This window comes from Athene cunicularia (assembly GCF_003259725.1).
Source record: "Athene cunicularia isolate RWA chromosome 2 unlocalized genomic scaffold, athCun1 chr2_part1, whole genome shotgun sequence".
Lineage (NCBI taxonomy): Eukaryota > Metazoa > Chordata > Aves > Strigiformes > Strigidae > Athene > Athene cunicularia.
In genome coordinates, this window is record NW_020799095.1 from 34,470,221 (window position 1) to 34,487,872 (window position 17,652).

The 17,652-nt window shown below is 37.9% G+C and overlaps 1 protein-coding gene across 1 annotated transcript in view; it reads right to left on the minus strand.

The window, feature by feature from the left end:
- Window positions 1–17,652, minus strand: part of PRTFDC1 (phosphoribosyl transferase domain containing 1) — a 44,521-nt gene that overhangs the window by 4,646 nt on the left and 22,223 nt on the right. Inside the window, exons 3-4 of the mRNA XM_026843305.1 lie at window positions 15,963–16,028; window positions 448–465 (exon numbers count right to left, since the gene is read on the minus strand). Of these exons, the coding sequence (XP_026699106.1) occupies window positions 448–465; window positions 15,963–16,028 (84 nt within the window). The remainder of the gene's footprint in view (window positions 1–447; window positions 466–15,962; window positions 16,029–17,652) is intronic.

The window sequence follows — 17,652 nt, forward strand, 5'->3', positions numbered from 1 at the left end:
CATGGGGACTTAAGAGAGTGGCTGACATTCTCAGCCAACATGTGAACAACCCTGAAGTTGTAAAATGTGTGCAAGGCTATGCTACTATTTCAAAGTCATGCAACTGAGCAGTGCAGGACATCACTGCACTTGATTCATTGTCCTCCAAGGAACAGAACAACTTGCAGAACAGGAGTTGATGAAACCACAGAAAGAACAAATGACGTAGAAACAAAGACTCCTGTGTATCACAAAGCAGACTACCAATTAGAGCAGCAGCAATGTAGTTTGACCCATCATGCAACTGCAAACAGATTGAGAGGTCATTAAGCAAATCTACCCCTCTCCCTCTTCACCACCTCCCAGCTAAAGAAGTATAAACAGACAGGTTTTAGAAACTGAACACACAATCACAACTTGACTATGTGACTTTATCTAAATACAATATGACATAAGCACCCAACTTACCTCCACAATTAGAACATTCTGAAAGAAACAAACAAGAAGAAATACAATTACACAATATTCACAAACTAAAAGAAACAAATGTTTGAAAAAGTGAAATGAAGCTAAGAGAGATCCATGTGCATAGGTACAACACAGTAGGACACAAGGAATTACCTGTTTCATTTTTGTGCCCTGAAAAAGAGCTAGCTATAAGAGCAAGCCCTGCAGTCAGGGGCTATGACTTTATTCAGTTCTGTCTAGATTATTCTTTGTGCAAGAATGGATGTAGCTTTGCAAAATAGAATTTGATGGAAAAAATCCAAATAGGATGAGCTTCACTTCATTCCAGTGTGTCTAGCCATGTACTATGGTGTACCCTACAGTTCACTAAAATACTATTTTCAATATTGATATGAAACTACAGCAATAATATTCTTACTCTGAAATAAATGCTCCTCCTCCCTTCCCCTACCCCTCAAAACCCTCAAGGATTACAGGTCAAGTTGTACCACCCATTCTCATACTGTGAAACACTCTCTCTTCAAATACTGCTGCTGAAATCAGTAGTTATTACTTGAAGAGGAGTGGTCCACTCAAGAGCAGTGATGTCAAGCCTTATCACAGCACGATCAGACAGGCTGATCTTTTTGCTGAAATGATTCATCACTGTTCCAGGAATTACAGTATCTAATGTGACTCCTGTTCTTTTAGAAGCAATAATAAGTAACGTCCTTATTAGAAGAAATAAAAATCCATTTATTAGTGGTCATGATCATATGCAAGTTCAAGAAGGATGGACTCTTACAATCTTGCATTAAGATCTACTTTTTGAAGTGAAACCTGAAATAGTAAGAGGAAAGTTATTTCACAAATACCTGTATCTATCTATCTATCCATCTATGCATGCATCTTACATGCATGTGCACATTGTATATCTGGCAAAACCTTGAGACAGACAGTTTCATATCCATGCAGTATTCACCAGACTAGCTTACATTCCACTTCCTTTCCATCAGGCTTGTTGGCTTTGCTACATACATAAAGTGGCGATTGTCTAACTTCCTTTTCCATCACAGAATCCCAAGGTTGAGAGTTCTGAGAAATTCAAACACCATGAAGAAGGACTGTGTAAGGGAGTGTGCTCATAAACAGCACACCTTTAGCAGTTTCATTAACTGATATGTAAATATTTTGCTTAATCTTCAAAACAGAAATTATTAATATAGATTACCCATATTTATGCTCGTCCAGCAGTTCCTCCTAACAATCACAGTGCTTGGTAGGGAGACCTAGCGTGCTTCATGCATCAACCACTGCAGAAACATGTTACCACACACTGTATTATACCTGGATGCTTCTGAAATGGCAAAACACTTGGTGAAGGTGTGGAGGGAACTCACAGCAGTGGTTCAGCAGATGTCAGCAATGGAGATATCACTCAAGAAAGCCACTAATTTAGACTGAGCTCCAGTGGAATGTGTATTAATCTTGGAGGGTGGCTCCTTTTTGGTGTTTTCATAACAGGTTTCACTGGTGGTTATCCTGCTTGGCACTCCTGACTTTCAACCTCTCAGCTGCTGACACAAACAACTCTGGATCTGAAAGACCTAGTCCTGCAGAGGTAAAAAGTCAAAGGCCTCTTTACAACAAAAGTCCAAAGATGCCCTGCCTCTAGAAATTTCTTCTTCCAAGAAAGAATGGAAGTATGTCAGTCCTCTAGATAAGATGAAGAGACCAAAACTGTGTTCAGGATAAGCTTATGACAGGTGTGCAGGGACACATTTTCTTGAAGGAAGCTATTTGGATCCATAAAGAGTTTGGCTCTCAGCTGGCTTCCTAGTTGAAGTCATAACTAGGAAAAACACTCCTAAAGACTAGCCCAGGAAGGACACCTGGGTCTGAGGCATAAGCAAATCACTTGATTCAGTCAGTGGACACCTGAAGATTATGTGCAGGAGTAATGGTTTAACCATCCCCCAGGGAATTTGCACAGCTGGTGATATATGTAAATATTTATGTGTATATATACATACATACACACACATATATATGATATAGGGAGGGAGCAGAAGAGTTGACAGGTAAAGAACCTCACCAGAACTAGACGGAAATGAACTCCTTTAGTACCAACAAACAGACCAGGATGAGTGTGAGGGGAACCTGGTAAGAGAGGCTAACCTGACATCAGCCTGACATCCTAACCCATTCTGCCAGTTTCATTCATCTCTTGCTGTTCTTTATGCAGTTGACAAGAACCTTCCTCCCAAATGAAAAGCACAGACGTTCTAGTGACAAGACCAGCTATGGCAGGAGATGGGACATACCAATACTAACATGGCAGAGGGCTGCAAAGTCCTGCATTAGCAGACTGCGTCAGGGTGCAGCAAAGGCTGGGTGCTCCCTGAGTGAAGGCTAGCCATCAGCTGAGTGCAGTATCACAGCTGCCAGTGCAGGGTCCTCACCAGCCAGGGCCCTGCCCCACAGTGCCATCAAGGCAAGTGGGCAGACCTGACACCTGTTCATCAGGTGAGTTCATGGTGACAAGGCAAATCTGAGGTCAAGCTGGGATGTCAATCCACAGGTTGGGATCAGGTCCAGTGAGAGTAACCATGATCAAACATAGGCAGGCCCATGGTGACGAGACAGGTCTGAGGTTATACTGGGGAGTCAGTCTGTGAGTTAGGGTCTGTATCAATGTCTGTAGTAACGTACAGGCATGGCTGTAGCTGATCTGAAGACTGGTACCAACACAGCACAATTCAGGCATGGACTAAAAGCCCAGGGTTGAGCTGAACTGAGGCTCCTGTGCCCACAGGTGTGGAGAGGGGCCCCAAGTGACACAGGTCACAGCCATTAAGGCCTATTAGTGCACACATGGCCAGGACAGACTGAGAGAAAAGCATAGTCCTGGGACATTTCATTGATAGACAAATGTTTCTTTGATACCACAGCTGCTTCAGCTGTCCTATCATGAGCAGCAACAGGGATTCTCTTGCTTACTCACAAGTGGAAATCATAAAATTAAGACAGAATGAGGAGACAGCAGCCTTCCTGTCCATGGAATCAGGATTAAGCCAATGGGGAGGAGCAGACCTTACTAATTAACTTGTGGGAAAAAAATCATACACATTAACAGAAAATAGGGCTGAGGAGATAATGAAAGGTCATCAAGACTATTCAGTTGGCTCAGAGTCAACTTAAAACTATCTCTCACAGGTATCTGATTTACCTGTTCTTGAACATGATGAGGACTTAAGAACTTCCCCAGGCAATGTGTCTCAGTGCCTCATTATCTAAGAGCAAAAATACAGTTAGAAAACTTCTGTTGCTATTTGACCTGAACTTGTTTTGCAGTTGACATAGACAAAGATTTATTTTCTTCTGAACTTCTTCTATATTTGAAGACAGATGTATTCCTCAGTTTCCTCTTCTTCAGATTAAACAACCCTTATTTATTCAATATTTTCTCATGTTATATTTTCTAGCTTTCTGATCATTCTGTTCTCTGGAACTGTCAGAATCCTTCTCCAGTCATGGTGCCCCAAGTCAGAGACAAGCTTTTTCCAGTGTCAAGAAGAATAGAAGAACCACTTTGTATGCTTTACAAAGTATCCTCCTTTCTATATATTCCAGTACAACAGTTGCATCTTTTATAAAAATAGGGTGTTGTCTCATGTGCAACTTGTGATCCACCTATCATCTTCAGCTCAGAACTGTTGCTTAGTCAGTCCTTCCTCACTTGTGTTTATGCAAAAGATTACTGCTATATAAACACAGAAGTTAGTATTCATCTTTATTGTCATTACATGTCATTCTTTGAACTAAATTCTTAAAATAATATCTTAAGATCATAATACTATATTGTAGTATTTTTCCAGGTAGTATCGCTAGCTTTAAATGCTAATTCTATCTTTTAAATCATGAATTAAATATTGTAAAGTCCCTGGAGAACATGCTTTAATGCATCCAGTCTGAAAGTGAAGCATAATTAACTGTTCTTGAGAACAGCTTTCCAACCAGTTATATATCCGTCTAATAGAAATTTAATCTTGTCTACGTTTCCTTATCACAAATGACTCATACGAAAGAAAGAAGATTAGCATGGATTCAGACATGCCTGAAGGGTTTGTCTGGCCACAACAGTGATAGTCACCTGTGCATGACTTCAGCTGGAGTGTAAGATCTTGTATGTATTGACTGACTTGAGAAGGAATGATATTGGTGGACCCTAAAATTGTCTGACCAGCATTCTGTTATTCTTTCCTCTTCTCCTCAGAGTCAATGAGTCCAACAGGTGCAAATGATATGGACTGGGACATTTGGGCCTTTGAAAGTCCCTTTAATCAAGAAGCTGTCTAGGTCAGGAAACACAGATCTCTTTTGTATTTTGCACATTCTCATTCCAAAACACTGATGAGAATTTTCTGTGCTATGGAGAAATCCTCTATGTAAGGACTTTGTAGTGGAAAAGCCACTATAAATTATTTAGATATGAAAACATGTGTGTATATAGATATATATATATATATATATATGTATATATTAATCGGCAGGTATTCTGATCATTGAGAGTGATACATTAATCCCTTTTTTGATTAGACAGGGTTACTGTTGACTAAGTCATCGTACTTGAACTTTGCTTATGACTGAAGGCATTCAAAATGGTTTGCCATCCTCTGGTACCAGAAACCATCTCTGGCAAAATGACATGATGTGCTGGGAAACTGACTGTATTTGCAGCCTATCCCCTACCTTTCTCCTGTTCAAGCACGCTACTGATATAAAGGTTCCAGAAAAGGGATGGTATAGCAAAGTAGAACTGCTAAGAAATGTTTTGATATACAGTATCCAAGAGTAGATAGTGGTGATGTATATCTAAAACTTGTTGAAATAGATTAGCTTATCCTTGAGCAGATGGATAGAAAAAGATAAAAGAAAAACGCAATGGGTACAACAAATTGGTACATTACCAGTAAAGTCACCATCACCCTAAATGCACAGCTGGCTACATCCAGTATATCTTGCGAAAGGTCACAGCTAGGTTAAAGACCTTATTCAGCTTCACCATGAAATCTACCTGTGAGCTGGTGGGCAGGAGACCGGTGAAACTCATCAGCTTGTGGTGCTACAGCAGTAAGTAGCTGACAGCTGGACAAATGACAGGAAGCTAAAGGATGCTGAAGAAAAGATCTTTTTTTCACATATACGTGTTTGAAGCTCCTGTACCTCATAGATCAAGACTGTTTTGTCCTTTTAGATATATCTGAGGCAACTGCAGAGGATGAAGCCACATGAAAAGTAACACAGCCTTCTGGCATGCATTTGATATTTTCTGTCTATTTTTGGAGCTTGGAGAACAGGAAATAGGAATATTTACTGACATGTTGACTAGACGTAAGATGGCTTGATTTCTGAGTACAGCCATCTTCACCGATACAATCTGTGAAGTATGTCCAGAAATCTGATAATGGTGCTAATATTATCTTACAGTGAGACACAGAGAACAGTCAGGTTTTTAAAATATGTCCTGGAAAGATTTCTTATACAGTCCAAATAAAGAAGGGGCATGGCTCAGCTCTCTGAGACTGAAACACCTTTTTATTGAGTTGTTCCAAAAGAATCAGTGGCTTTCATTGCTGATGGATCAGAGGGATGGGTGGGATCTAAGAGATATGCATGACTCTGATTCATCCTGTGTTTACAGCTGTTTCTACCATGTAGCTGGCAGGAAGTAGGCTGGTGCAATATAGATTCATAGAATATCTCAAGTTGGAAGGGATTCATAAGGATCATTGAGTCCAACTCCCTGCTCCTCACAGGACTACCTAAAACTAAATTATATGACTAAAAGCATCATCCAGACACTCCTTGAACTCTGACGGGCTTGGGGCCATGACCACTTCCTTGGGGAGCCTGTGCGAGTGACCAGCCACTCTCTCAGTGAAGAACCTTGTCCTAATGTCTGATCTGAGCTTCCCCTGATGCAGATTCATTCCATTTCCTTGTGTCCTATCACTGGTCACCAGAGAGAGGAGATCAGCACCTCCCCCTCTGCTACCCACCTTGAGGAAGTTGTGGACTGGAATGAGGTCACCCTCAGCCTGCTCTTCTCCAAGCTGAACAAACTAAGTGACCTCAGCCACTCCTTGTAAGTCTTGCCCTAAAGACCTTTCACCATCTGGGTTGCCCTTCTCTGGACCCACTATAATAGTCTGATGCCTTCTTGCATCGAGGTACCCCAAACTGCACACAGTATGCACCAGTGCAGTGTAGAGTGGGACAATCACCTCCTTCAACCGGCCAGCTATCCTGGGCTTGATGCACCCCAGGGCACAGTTGGCCCTTTTGGGGGTTGACTGTTGACTCATATTCAACTTGCCATCAACCCAAACCCCCAGATCTCTTTCCACAGGACTGCTCTCCAGCCTCTCGTCCCCAAGTTTGTACATATAACCAGGATTACCCCATTCCTGGTGAAGAATCCAGCAACTGCTCTTGTTAAATTTCATGCAGTTGATGATTGCCCAGCTCTCTAACCTATCCAGACCACTCTGTAAGGCTTCTCCATCCTCGAGGGAGTCCGCAGCTCCTTGTGGTTTAGTGTCATTGGCAAACTTACTTAACGTGCATTCAATTCCTGTGTTCAAATAATTTATAAAAACATTAAAAAGCACTGGCCCTAAAATGTTTTTAAATGCAAAGGGGTGCTGTGAAGTTTAAAATTCCCATTTTGAGTGATCAAGGTGAACACAATTTGTGATTCTGCACATGGACATTTGCACTGAGCAGAAATAATATTTGTGGTGTGAACTGGATCTACACACACACAAAAAAATCTGCTCTTATATCCTTTTTTAGATAGTAATAGAAATGGTTCAGAGCAGCATGTCTTGGGACATCTGGAAAAAGCAGGACATTTTTTACAATAGTAGTACTATGTAAAATGAAGAAGAAATAATTTATAATCCCTTCATTCCATGTGAATTTGTCTCATGTTAAAAAGCCACATTTTCACTTTTATAATCAATTTCAATGTATCTGTTAAAATTCTTAATAATGGACTGGAAATCTGCAAAAATTGAAAAACTGTAGTTTACTGCTTTACAAAGACACATGACCTTATACATGGCAAGAAAAGTAGGTTATTATAATACATGTAAGAAAAATCCTGACTGGTAATAAACTGAAAAATACTCCAGCCCTGTGTCAATACATTTCTATCATTCACCTTCTTACAGGTCAGTAATAAATGGAACAATGTCAATTAACAAGACCAAGCAGAGTAATGAGATCATGTATGCCTCCTGCCTGACAGTAGTAAGTGCTATGGAAACTATTTTTCACCTTCCTGGAAAAGAATAACAATTTTTTCCTAGATTTTGATTTTATGTTCCATTAAGAAGACTGATTTAAAAGGAAAAATTGCTTTGAAATAACAGTGCTTTGAAATTAGCACGGAATAAGAGTTTGATGAAAAGGCTGTCTTGGGATTCACATAAAATATAAAATTTTAACAATGTAAAATGCTAAGTTGCATATTTAGAAAGAGAGAGTATTTCCTGGGAAGCAGAAACTCTACTTAAGTAATCAAATATGCAACCATACTTAATGCAATACTACAGCTAAGAGGACAAACACAGTCCTTGCATATATAGCAAGAAAAACAGTAGGTAGATGAAGAGGGTATTTTCTCCTTAAATGTTTCAGCATAAAATCAGTAGAATAAAAGCCATTTTTAAAAAAATAAAACAAACCAAAAAGAACTTAAGATTGAGAAAATAATGATTTGAGACCTGGAAAAAACATCTTACAGTGAAGTAAGGTTTGTAGCAGGAAGTAATAGCTTTTATTTAATTAACAGCTCAGTTCCCAGTGGGAGAACATTTTTCACAAAAGAACTTCGACCTTTCAGTCCACAACCTCAAAGAGACCACAAAATACCTTCAAAAGCTGAGCCTGGGAACAAAAATTCAGAACTGCAGTATGAACTAGAAATATGGACTCAATAAAATACTGGCTTTACAGCACATTATAATCTTCCACTGCAGCTGACCTCCAACTCATTTATCAGTGTTCCACAGCTGATAATTTGCTCTCTTATTTTAGCTCAGAGGAATTCTTAACATTTTTATTTGCCCCTTTGGTCACAAGGCAGGTGATCATGTAGGGCAATTACTTTTTTCTCCCAAACTGATAACCACATTAGATTAAAATTAAGAGTCTCTCCCAATATGTTCTTAGCTTGAAGTTTGCCAATTCTGTTCAGACCAAGAGAAGGATCTGCATTGCTTGAAATTTTCTTTTTTCCAACTATATCAGTTTCCTAGTATTAATTTCCTGTTATTAATTCTATGTTCTAGCCTTGTCTCATTTACATCCTACAGCATGCCAGCACTTTACAGCAGGCTTCCATTGTATTAGTTTATCCAAAAGAAGCTTAAATAATGACTGGATGATAGGCAAATATGCAACCATGTGGCAAGATAAATTTAATAAATGGCAAGCTGCTCAATCTAGTAGGCAAAGGTATTAAAAAAGCAACAATTAAAGGGAAAAAGTTATCCAAATTCGGAAGAGAAAATCAGGTTCAACGTTTTAGCAGTGATGACAGTTGACTGTTGGCAATAGATGCCTGAAGTATAGAGGCTTCTGCATCAAGTCTTTAAATCAAAATATCATAGCTGGTAACTCAAAAGAGAAACTGTAGGCGCAGTGAAGAAATTATCATTTGGGACCCTTCAATCTAATTACCCAGAAGTTCAGACAAGAATACAATGGAGCTTTTGGACCTTAAAATATAGACATCTCTAAGCAAAGCTCTGTTTGTGATCAGGCCAAGTAGCCATACTGGAAAAAACCAAACCAAACCAAACCAAAAAACCTTAGTGTGACAAAATTTGCAGAAATTTTTAAGGAAGCAATTCAAAAAGGCAGATTTACCTAAGTCTTGTAAAACTCACTGAAGGTAAACAGGTAGCAAGCTTAAAAGAAAGAACTTTTTCAGACACTACTTAAATTTGAAAATCTTTGCTATACAGTCTTGTGGGACTAGAGGTGTAATTGCAGTTACAAAGAGATGACACAGACATTGGTAACAGTTCTAGCACTGGGTGTATTCAAAATGATAGTCCAGATGTAAACTGGATTTTGGAAGTCTCTGTTCTTGCTGTCTTTCATATATCCTTTCCCTAATAAAATTCCAGTTGTCTGCTGCTGAAAAAATGATACAAGCCTAGACAGACATTTCATCCTACTTTGCATGGTGGTAATGGTGGTCTTACAAGTGGAGAAAATACATGGAAATTGGGAATGATGGAAATACTTTTATCTTGGAGTCCCATTAGTGTCCTGAGTTCCCTCCTCTCTCCTTCTTGGATAGAACTATTCTTAAACTATTTGGGGATATATGTAACATATTGTTAGTTACACCAGCTTATAAAGTATGCATGAATACACAGCTGCTGGAAAAAGTAAGCTCTTTTATATGTCCAGTTCCACAGATGAAGGCATATTTATAAACAATAAAAAAGACTAAAAAAAAATTAATTCAGTTCCTTTTTATCTATCTCTATTTCTTTTTCTTGGGGGGGAGGTGGAAGGCTACCAAACAGTGCATTTTCATTCCCTTTAGTTCAATTTCCATTCAGAGTTTTGGATTTTCAGTTAGATTATTTCTAAAGACACCTTCTTTTCATGTGTACTCCATATAATCAGAAATACATAAATTGATAATGTGATTCTTCAAACAATTCTTAATGGATTATCAGCTTAGTCACCACACCTGCAGTACTTGCTTTCTTAGCACTGTATTTGCCAAACCTCAGGTACCAGCGATTAAAGAAGACATTTTATGACAACTTAAGTAAAGCTTGAAGAAGCAGTGCCATAGCGCTGCAGAATCATCACCAAATGAAAGGTTAAACAATAATGCATCAAGTTTCAGGAAAGACATGCAAAGGAAGCTACAAGGACTGCTATTGGAAGTGAAATAATTTTACAGTATGCACAGGAATGAAATCCACATATACTAAAACGTCATCAAAATGTTAGAAAATAATATGAAAAGCTTTTGAGAAATTAGACATCGAAGTAGGAGCTTTATACAGGGTTCTAGAAAAGGTCATGGGTCTCCCAATTTTAATCTTTTCTGCTGGGCTGACTCCTGAAAGGACATATATCTCAAACCTGGGTTTTTTTCCGAAACTCAATTTAGTCAGTGTCAGATAGTGATGGGAACAAGTTGGTTAGTTCAGCTACTAGTTCAGTATCTCCAAGAGTTAACAGAATGAGGGACATAATGGAGGGCAGGATGATATGATCTCACTGATGTTTTGTTCTTAGAGAGCACTGTGCTGAATGCTGTACAAGCACATGTTCTGCTCGCAGCCATCTTTACAGCATGCTTCTGTTGTGCATAAGCAGTAGAGCAAATTACCATAATCAATCTAAACGTAAAGCAGGAATGGATCACTGTCTCCATTCTCTTACTTGAAGGAAAAAGTGTAATGTTCCGATCACCTGGAATTTAAAAAGGATTTTCTGGACACAGGCGAAATCAACAGAACTATGAATATGTATGATGTAGAAGCAGACAGACAATGAGTGAGCAGAGCCCATGTGAAAAATGGGATAGGAAGGCTGGGAAGTTTTCTTTATACTTTCCTTCCTTCAGAACAACAACAACAACAAAATGATGAACAGTAGAACAGATTACCTAAGAAGGAAGTGCAAAGAAAGGTGATTGACTTTGGGGAAGAAAAAAATAGTGTCTTTTGCTGTGGAAAAAGCAGTTAAGGATGGCAACTGTCAGAAGTGTAGGCACCATAAAATATAATAAAGAAAAAATGCAGAACAACAGAAGTGACTAAAGATGGCAGTTAAGTAGAGGTATTGAAGAAATAGAATGCTTCAAGACACATAAAGTCAACCTGCGGAAAGATGAAAAAGGTAAGGCTGCGCGTCTAATAGGAATACAGTAAGATGTAGATATGAGTGGGGGATGTGACTGTTGCAGAAGTGTATAGTGGATTTTGTATACTTTTACTGCCATATAAATATTCCTAATGTACATAATGTTCTAAGGAGACAGACATTATTTTTTCTACAAATTTATGGGCATTATTCCAGAAAGGAATGCATACAGTGAGAGAAAGCACAACTTTAGTCAAGGCAGTGAATACTGAAGGAGAAATAAATAATAAGTAAAGAACCAACAGAATTCTGAGAAACAAACTTGGAATAGTGAGGATAATATGTATTTTAAATCTAGAGAATAAAATGTATTACACAGCTGCCACATGTATGGTTTATTATATACTGAAATGCTAACATGTTTAGGAGAATACTAGAAAAACGGCTTTCAGAACTGTTGTTAGAAACTATGACATGCAGAGAAAATGGTTCAGTAAAATAAAAGACGAAATGAGAGGCATAAGAAAGTGAGATTTCATTATGTTCCTGGAACATCTTCGCATATGACAAGTGGAGGAAGAAAATGGTAGATAGTGCATGAATTGATTTAGGTGAGACATATAAAGGAAGTTTGGAGATTTTATAGCACAAATCCTGCCAGAAGGAAGTGAGAAGTGCTGCATGGTGAATATCTTCCTCGGAGTGAAACCACTTTTTGATATGAGCTGATCAGTCATTTTAGGAGAACATCAGAGTAGTGATGGAATGCTCAAACTAATGCAATGAAGTACAGAGAGAATACAAGACATTCACTTTCTTATTTTCTTGATTGCTATTTATTACCTTCTACACTTCTCTGAAAATACCAAAACCACTGGCTGTCAACAAGATCTACTCAGTATGAACAAGGGGAACAGTCCTTCATAAAGAACATAAGCACTGATCCATATTACAGACAGATGGAATATCAGAAATTCACTGACTCCATAATTGTGTCATGCTAACTACATAACTACTTTGTTTTAATTAGAAGTTCTTATTAACCTAACATATAAGAATGATTAATTTTGTTCACATTCTGTGTTATGCAGTAGTGATGACAAAAATATGTAGATCTATTTTTGACATCAAATACATTATACAACTGTAATAAGTATTTAATTGCAAAATTATATAAACTCTTCAGTTTATGATTTTGTCTAACTTGTCTCATTTGCAAGGAGACAAGTCAAAGTGGTATAGGAGCTTGTGTGAAAGGTTACAGGACATACTACATATGGAATGATACACAGAATAATTCCTGTCAGTAGAGACTTTGGACCACAAAACCAGCTCCAAAACTCTTGGGACAAAATATATACACATACAGATATAAGAGGAAAATGGCAGTGATAACTCACAACTCTGGTACAGCTGAATCTACTAAAGTTCCTAGATGTTTTAAAATTAAGTTTAAATGTCACAAATACTTTAAAATATGTTATGAATTTTTACAGTATGATTACAGTATTAATAATAAACAGGGTTATATAATTTGTTCTTTCTCCACATCTACATAAATTTTCATAGCCATTTTGCTTTGAAAGAGTGCATCTAGTTTTTTGGGCAGTTATTAATTATCTCTCTGTTTTCAAAATTTATTTCTCTTTACAAACATTAATGATAATTTTTACCCAAATGAGCATTTCAGCTTTAAAGTAACTGAAAACTAAGCAGCTACTTAACTATGAAATCAGCTACTGAGAAATTTTATGTTTGCTACTTACATCATTAAAGGAGAAGTTTTAAATTTTTTTTTTTTCTGCATAGAAATGGTTACAAAGCATTAGAGTCTTAAGCTATATCAGGACTCATTCTTCAAGTACCTTTATTAATGATTCGTGCCATGGAAATCTTCATTCTTGCCTCTGTGACCTGTTCTTCACAGAAGAAGAATTTCAAATTGGGGATGATCTTCCTCAGTAACAGTTTGGGTCTGTTTGCTAACTTTCCTCTCAGAATATTTTTCATGGTTTGGGTCATTATACATTTTCTGCAGGCTTATGATATTTTTATAAACAAAAGCATATTGTAGAGAAGTACATAGGAGATATTCTTCGTTCTGAAGAGCTATTATCCTTACCACCCTCTTTTTAATTAGCTTTTAAAAATTTTTGCTTTAAGCTTTCTCTGAAAAAAACTTGGTTATAGAACATCATGTTCATGAATATACTCAGTAATCTTTTTTTCCAATAATAATGCATGGAAATCATTTAGTTTGTCACTAAGATTATAGGCTAGCTGAGGTTCCAGGTATCATTACTTAATGAAAAGCAGCACTTTTAAGATCAAAATTTCAGAATCTTTTGTCTGTAGGTTTCAAAACTGTTTACAGTATTCATGCTTTTAAACTTTACAGAAACTTAATGGAACTTACATTCCAAACCACTTTTGAAAACATCTTCCATGATCATTAAGTTAATGGGACTTAACCTGGCATATTAATTTTTCAATAGAATTACAATCTTTTCTTAGTAAGTACTCCAAACAGGCAAAAGAAGCACCCAGCTCACTTAAAAGCAGGGAAGCTGAATTTTGTCAGTAAGTCTTCCACTAATTCACTCAGTGACTTAGAATGGTTACCAAAGCCAGCAGTTTTAAAAGCCAGCAGCTAAACTAAGGTACTAAAAAACACTTCAGGGAAAGATTTACATTGACTGTAGGAGGCTCTGAATCAGTCTGCAAATGGCTGATTAGTAAAATGTGCTGAATACTCGCACTAATTGCTTAAGTCAACAACAGATGGAGGAGTTGGCATTTGTGGACATAAGGCCACTCCTTCACATATCCAACTTTAGACGTGCAAGTAGGAACATCTGAGCTCAAGCTCTGTGTCCCAGCTTTTCAGTAAGCAAAATAAGTCTTAAGGAAACCCCATTCTTGGGTGTTACAGTGAAAATGCTATTTAATTATTCATACATCAGCTGTGTCACAGACAATCACACATGCAAACAACTGCCAAATATGCCCTTTCATCAAGTCTGCTCCCCTGGCAGTCCCAGCCCCCGCCTCCTGCTCTGCTTCAGCCTCTCCACACCCAGCTTCCAGCACTGGGCTCCCTTCCTGATCAGAAACCATCTTCATTCCCAAACCAGCCTCTTCACGCCTTCCCAAGATCCCAGCCTTCTTACGCAGCAATCTTAAACTATATTGCTGTTCAGTCTTCTCCCCATGTATCTCCTAGCTTCCCAACAGCCAAATTTTATGTCCTGCTCCATGCCTGGGAACAGGAGGGCCATGCCAATGAGAAAAAGGTCACTGGGATTTTCACTATAACACAGAAACTGTGGAAAACACAGAACTATTTGGGGTGAAATTTTCCTTCTCTCTCATACACGTGTGGGCATACACAAATACACAAAAGTCCTGCAAAAAAAAAAAATGTTTTGCCCCAGTCAATTCAAACGATACTAGAAAGATTATGTCTGGAAAAGATATTAATAACTGAAATAATTTACTGAGAAAATTTTGGATTGGAAGATGGGAAGTGGACCTGGACCTGGAAGCTTAGAAAGCATTTGGACTACCTGTGAGGTAGAGAAACATATGCAAAATCATCATAGAAAAACAGGTAGCTCCAGTGTCTGAATATTAGAAAGTAGCAAATTAATATTTCTCAAGAACATGATCAATGCTTTAGTGATCATTTAGAAACAAACACCCAGCAGGAATATTTAGAAGTGCAAATTGAGGACATACATATCACTAAAATAACAGTATTTTCTTCATTGAAGTTCTAGCTGCATCAAAACCTATTTAATATTAATGAAAAATTTAAAGTTAAGGTTTTCTCTTCTTTTTCTTGTGTACTATAGTACAACAAATAAGTTTGCTAGTGCTACATTTGAGTGGTTTGAAGGAACTGATATTATTTACTGCCAGCTAATAAAAAAGTAACTGCACGTGCAGTACAAATAACGAGTATTATGTTGCCTCAATGCATAAGTAACGAAGCCATTTCTGATAATTTTCCACATAGACCATTTGCCTAATGAAATCAGCCTTCCTTCCTCTTCAAAGTACTGCTCTGTATTACCCCGGTTGGATGAAAATAGCCTTTTCACTGACTCAAACCATTCTCTTTCATTACTATGTTCAAGCATAATGCAAAGCAAATTCAGTCATGCAGCCAGCCTGATGTTGAAATAAAAAAAAATCCCATTTGATCATCTGAGTGAAAGGTTCCACAACTGAACTTTGTCCAGTAGGCAAAATTGTATTCAACTCTTCATATGCTGAATTCAATAGGGATACTCAATGTGCAGTTTGTTTGCATGCACCCATCGAAGGCAGAAAAAACAAGGCTCCAAGACATAAACAAGTTCAGGGGAAGTATTCCAGCAAGGATTTTGCCCACAGTCTCACTGATGTTATATGTATACCTATTGGGAAATCCCTACACTAGGATGGAGGGACTACATTCTGACATTTTTTGGTGAAAGCAATGTCATTACAGCAATTTAACAGATGAATAAATTTCTTCGATTCCAGTATCAGTATCTGGCAGTCCATGTGAAAAATTACACAGCTTTTCTCAAGTGCTTTTAGCAAATGTATTTTCTTTCTTAAATTTAAAATTAACAAACCTTTCCAGTCAGCTTTGAAAGATCATCTCCTCCCATTATCTGCATATCTTGCATAGACTGATCATTCTGAAAGAAGAAAGATCAAACTTTGAAATTGGATATAACTGTATAAAATAAAAGCATAAACATGTTAACTTTTTTTTGACCTTTCACAGTCTTGATTACCAGTATTTCTAATGCTTACTAGTATTGGTGTATAACAAAACCACACTCTCACTTGTTCCTATGGCTTCTACCATCTCCTGGTTGTATTAAATCTAACATTAAGCTCCAGGCTTTACTGAACTAGAAAAACTTGCATCTTTCTTTTTAAAATAATGTTCCCTTGCTTGCTATTTCTTAATATGATACATGTTGAGTAATGTATTTGTCCCTTTCACAATGGGAGGACAGGAGCATCTCAAAACTTGACCAGACACCTGTAAGCACGTTCTTTTTTTGGAGCAATCTTTAGAAACACAGGCAAAATGTGCTTACATCTGTCACTCACACAGAGAACACTGCTATTTTTGAAGAAATTCACTCAATATTTATTTTCAGGGGAAAAAAGTTTTGCAAAAATTATCACTTGTTATCAAGAATAGTTTCAGTGTGCCATACAGTTTCAAGAGGTCTGGTTTTGCTTTTTCAGCTAACTCAAAGATAAAATCCTTGAGTCCAATTTTGTAAAATAAAATACTGAAAACCAGGTCAAACCAAATGCAACAGAACAATATGCTTTGATTTTCCTATTAGAAAAGGCATTAAAAAAAAAAACAAAACAGTAAAACATTTTTGACAAATTTGTTTACAGACATTTCTAGTTGAAATTTGTTCTGATGAAAAATTCTCAACCATCTCTAGTTCAAAGTCATCATCATCAGCACACAAAGTTAAAATCACATAAGGGAGATAAACTTTTAAGAGAAGACAAAAGACGCTGTAAAGCAGGTAGCAAATTAAAAAATACACAGTCATGGCCAGGCTGTATGAACTTTCCAGAGAAAGCAATGTGGGGGGTTTGCCAAATTGCATGTGCTAATCTAATCTCCCTATCCATAGGAAGACTGCGTTAGTCCATTTTCAGTAACAGCTGTGACACTGCAATTTACTAGTAACATCTGGAAGCTTTATCATTACAAACAACTGACAAAAAAATGCAATACTTGAATACTCTGCTTTTATTTCATAAATGCATTGCTCTGAAGTAAAATGTTTCTCCACGAATGGCACAGCAGGACTTATGAGGTAGGTGAGGATATACTGGGCTAGGGGGTTTATAGCTCTTCTTCCCCCGACAAAGCAGCACCAGCAGAGGCAGCACGGATGCGCCCTGCCATGCAGCACGGTTACAGCTGCACGACTGTGCAGATGGGAAGTGCATCTGCCCACGCCCACATCCCAGGTGGCAGAAGTCCAGGGACTTCCAAGACACCTTTGCAGCCGCTTGGTCACAAGCAATCTGACAACCCCAGGAACTATTTGTGGTCCCCATGCAATGGATTGTCTAAATTTGTCTAAATTAATACAGCTTTCCTGAGTAACTCTAAGTAAAGGCTGCAGAATCACCTAGATGACAATTTCTCCAGGTCTGCATACTGCAGACCCACCAAAAGGCTCCCCTTTTACTCAGACTCCATTCTCAAAAAGCTCACACCACAGCTCTGTAAGAGGTCCTTAGCAGTCATTGCCTTAAAAGACAGTTTTTAGA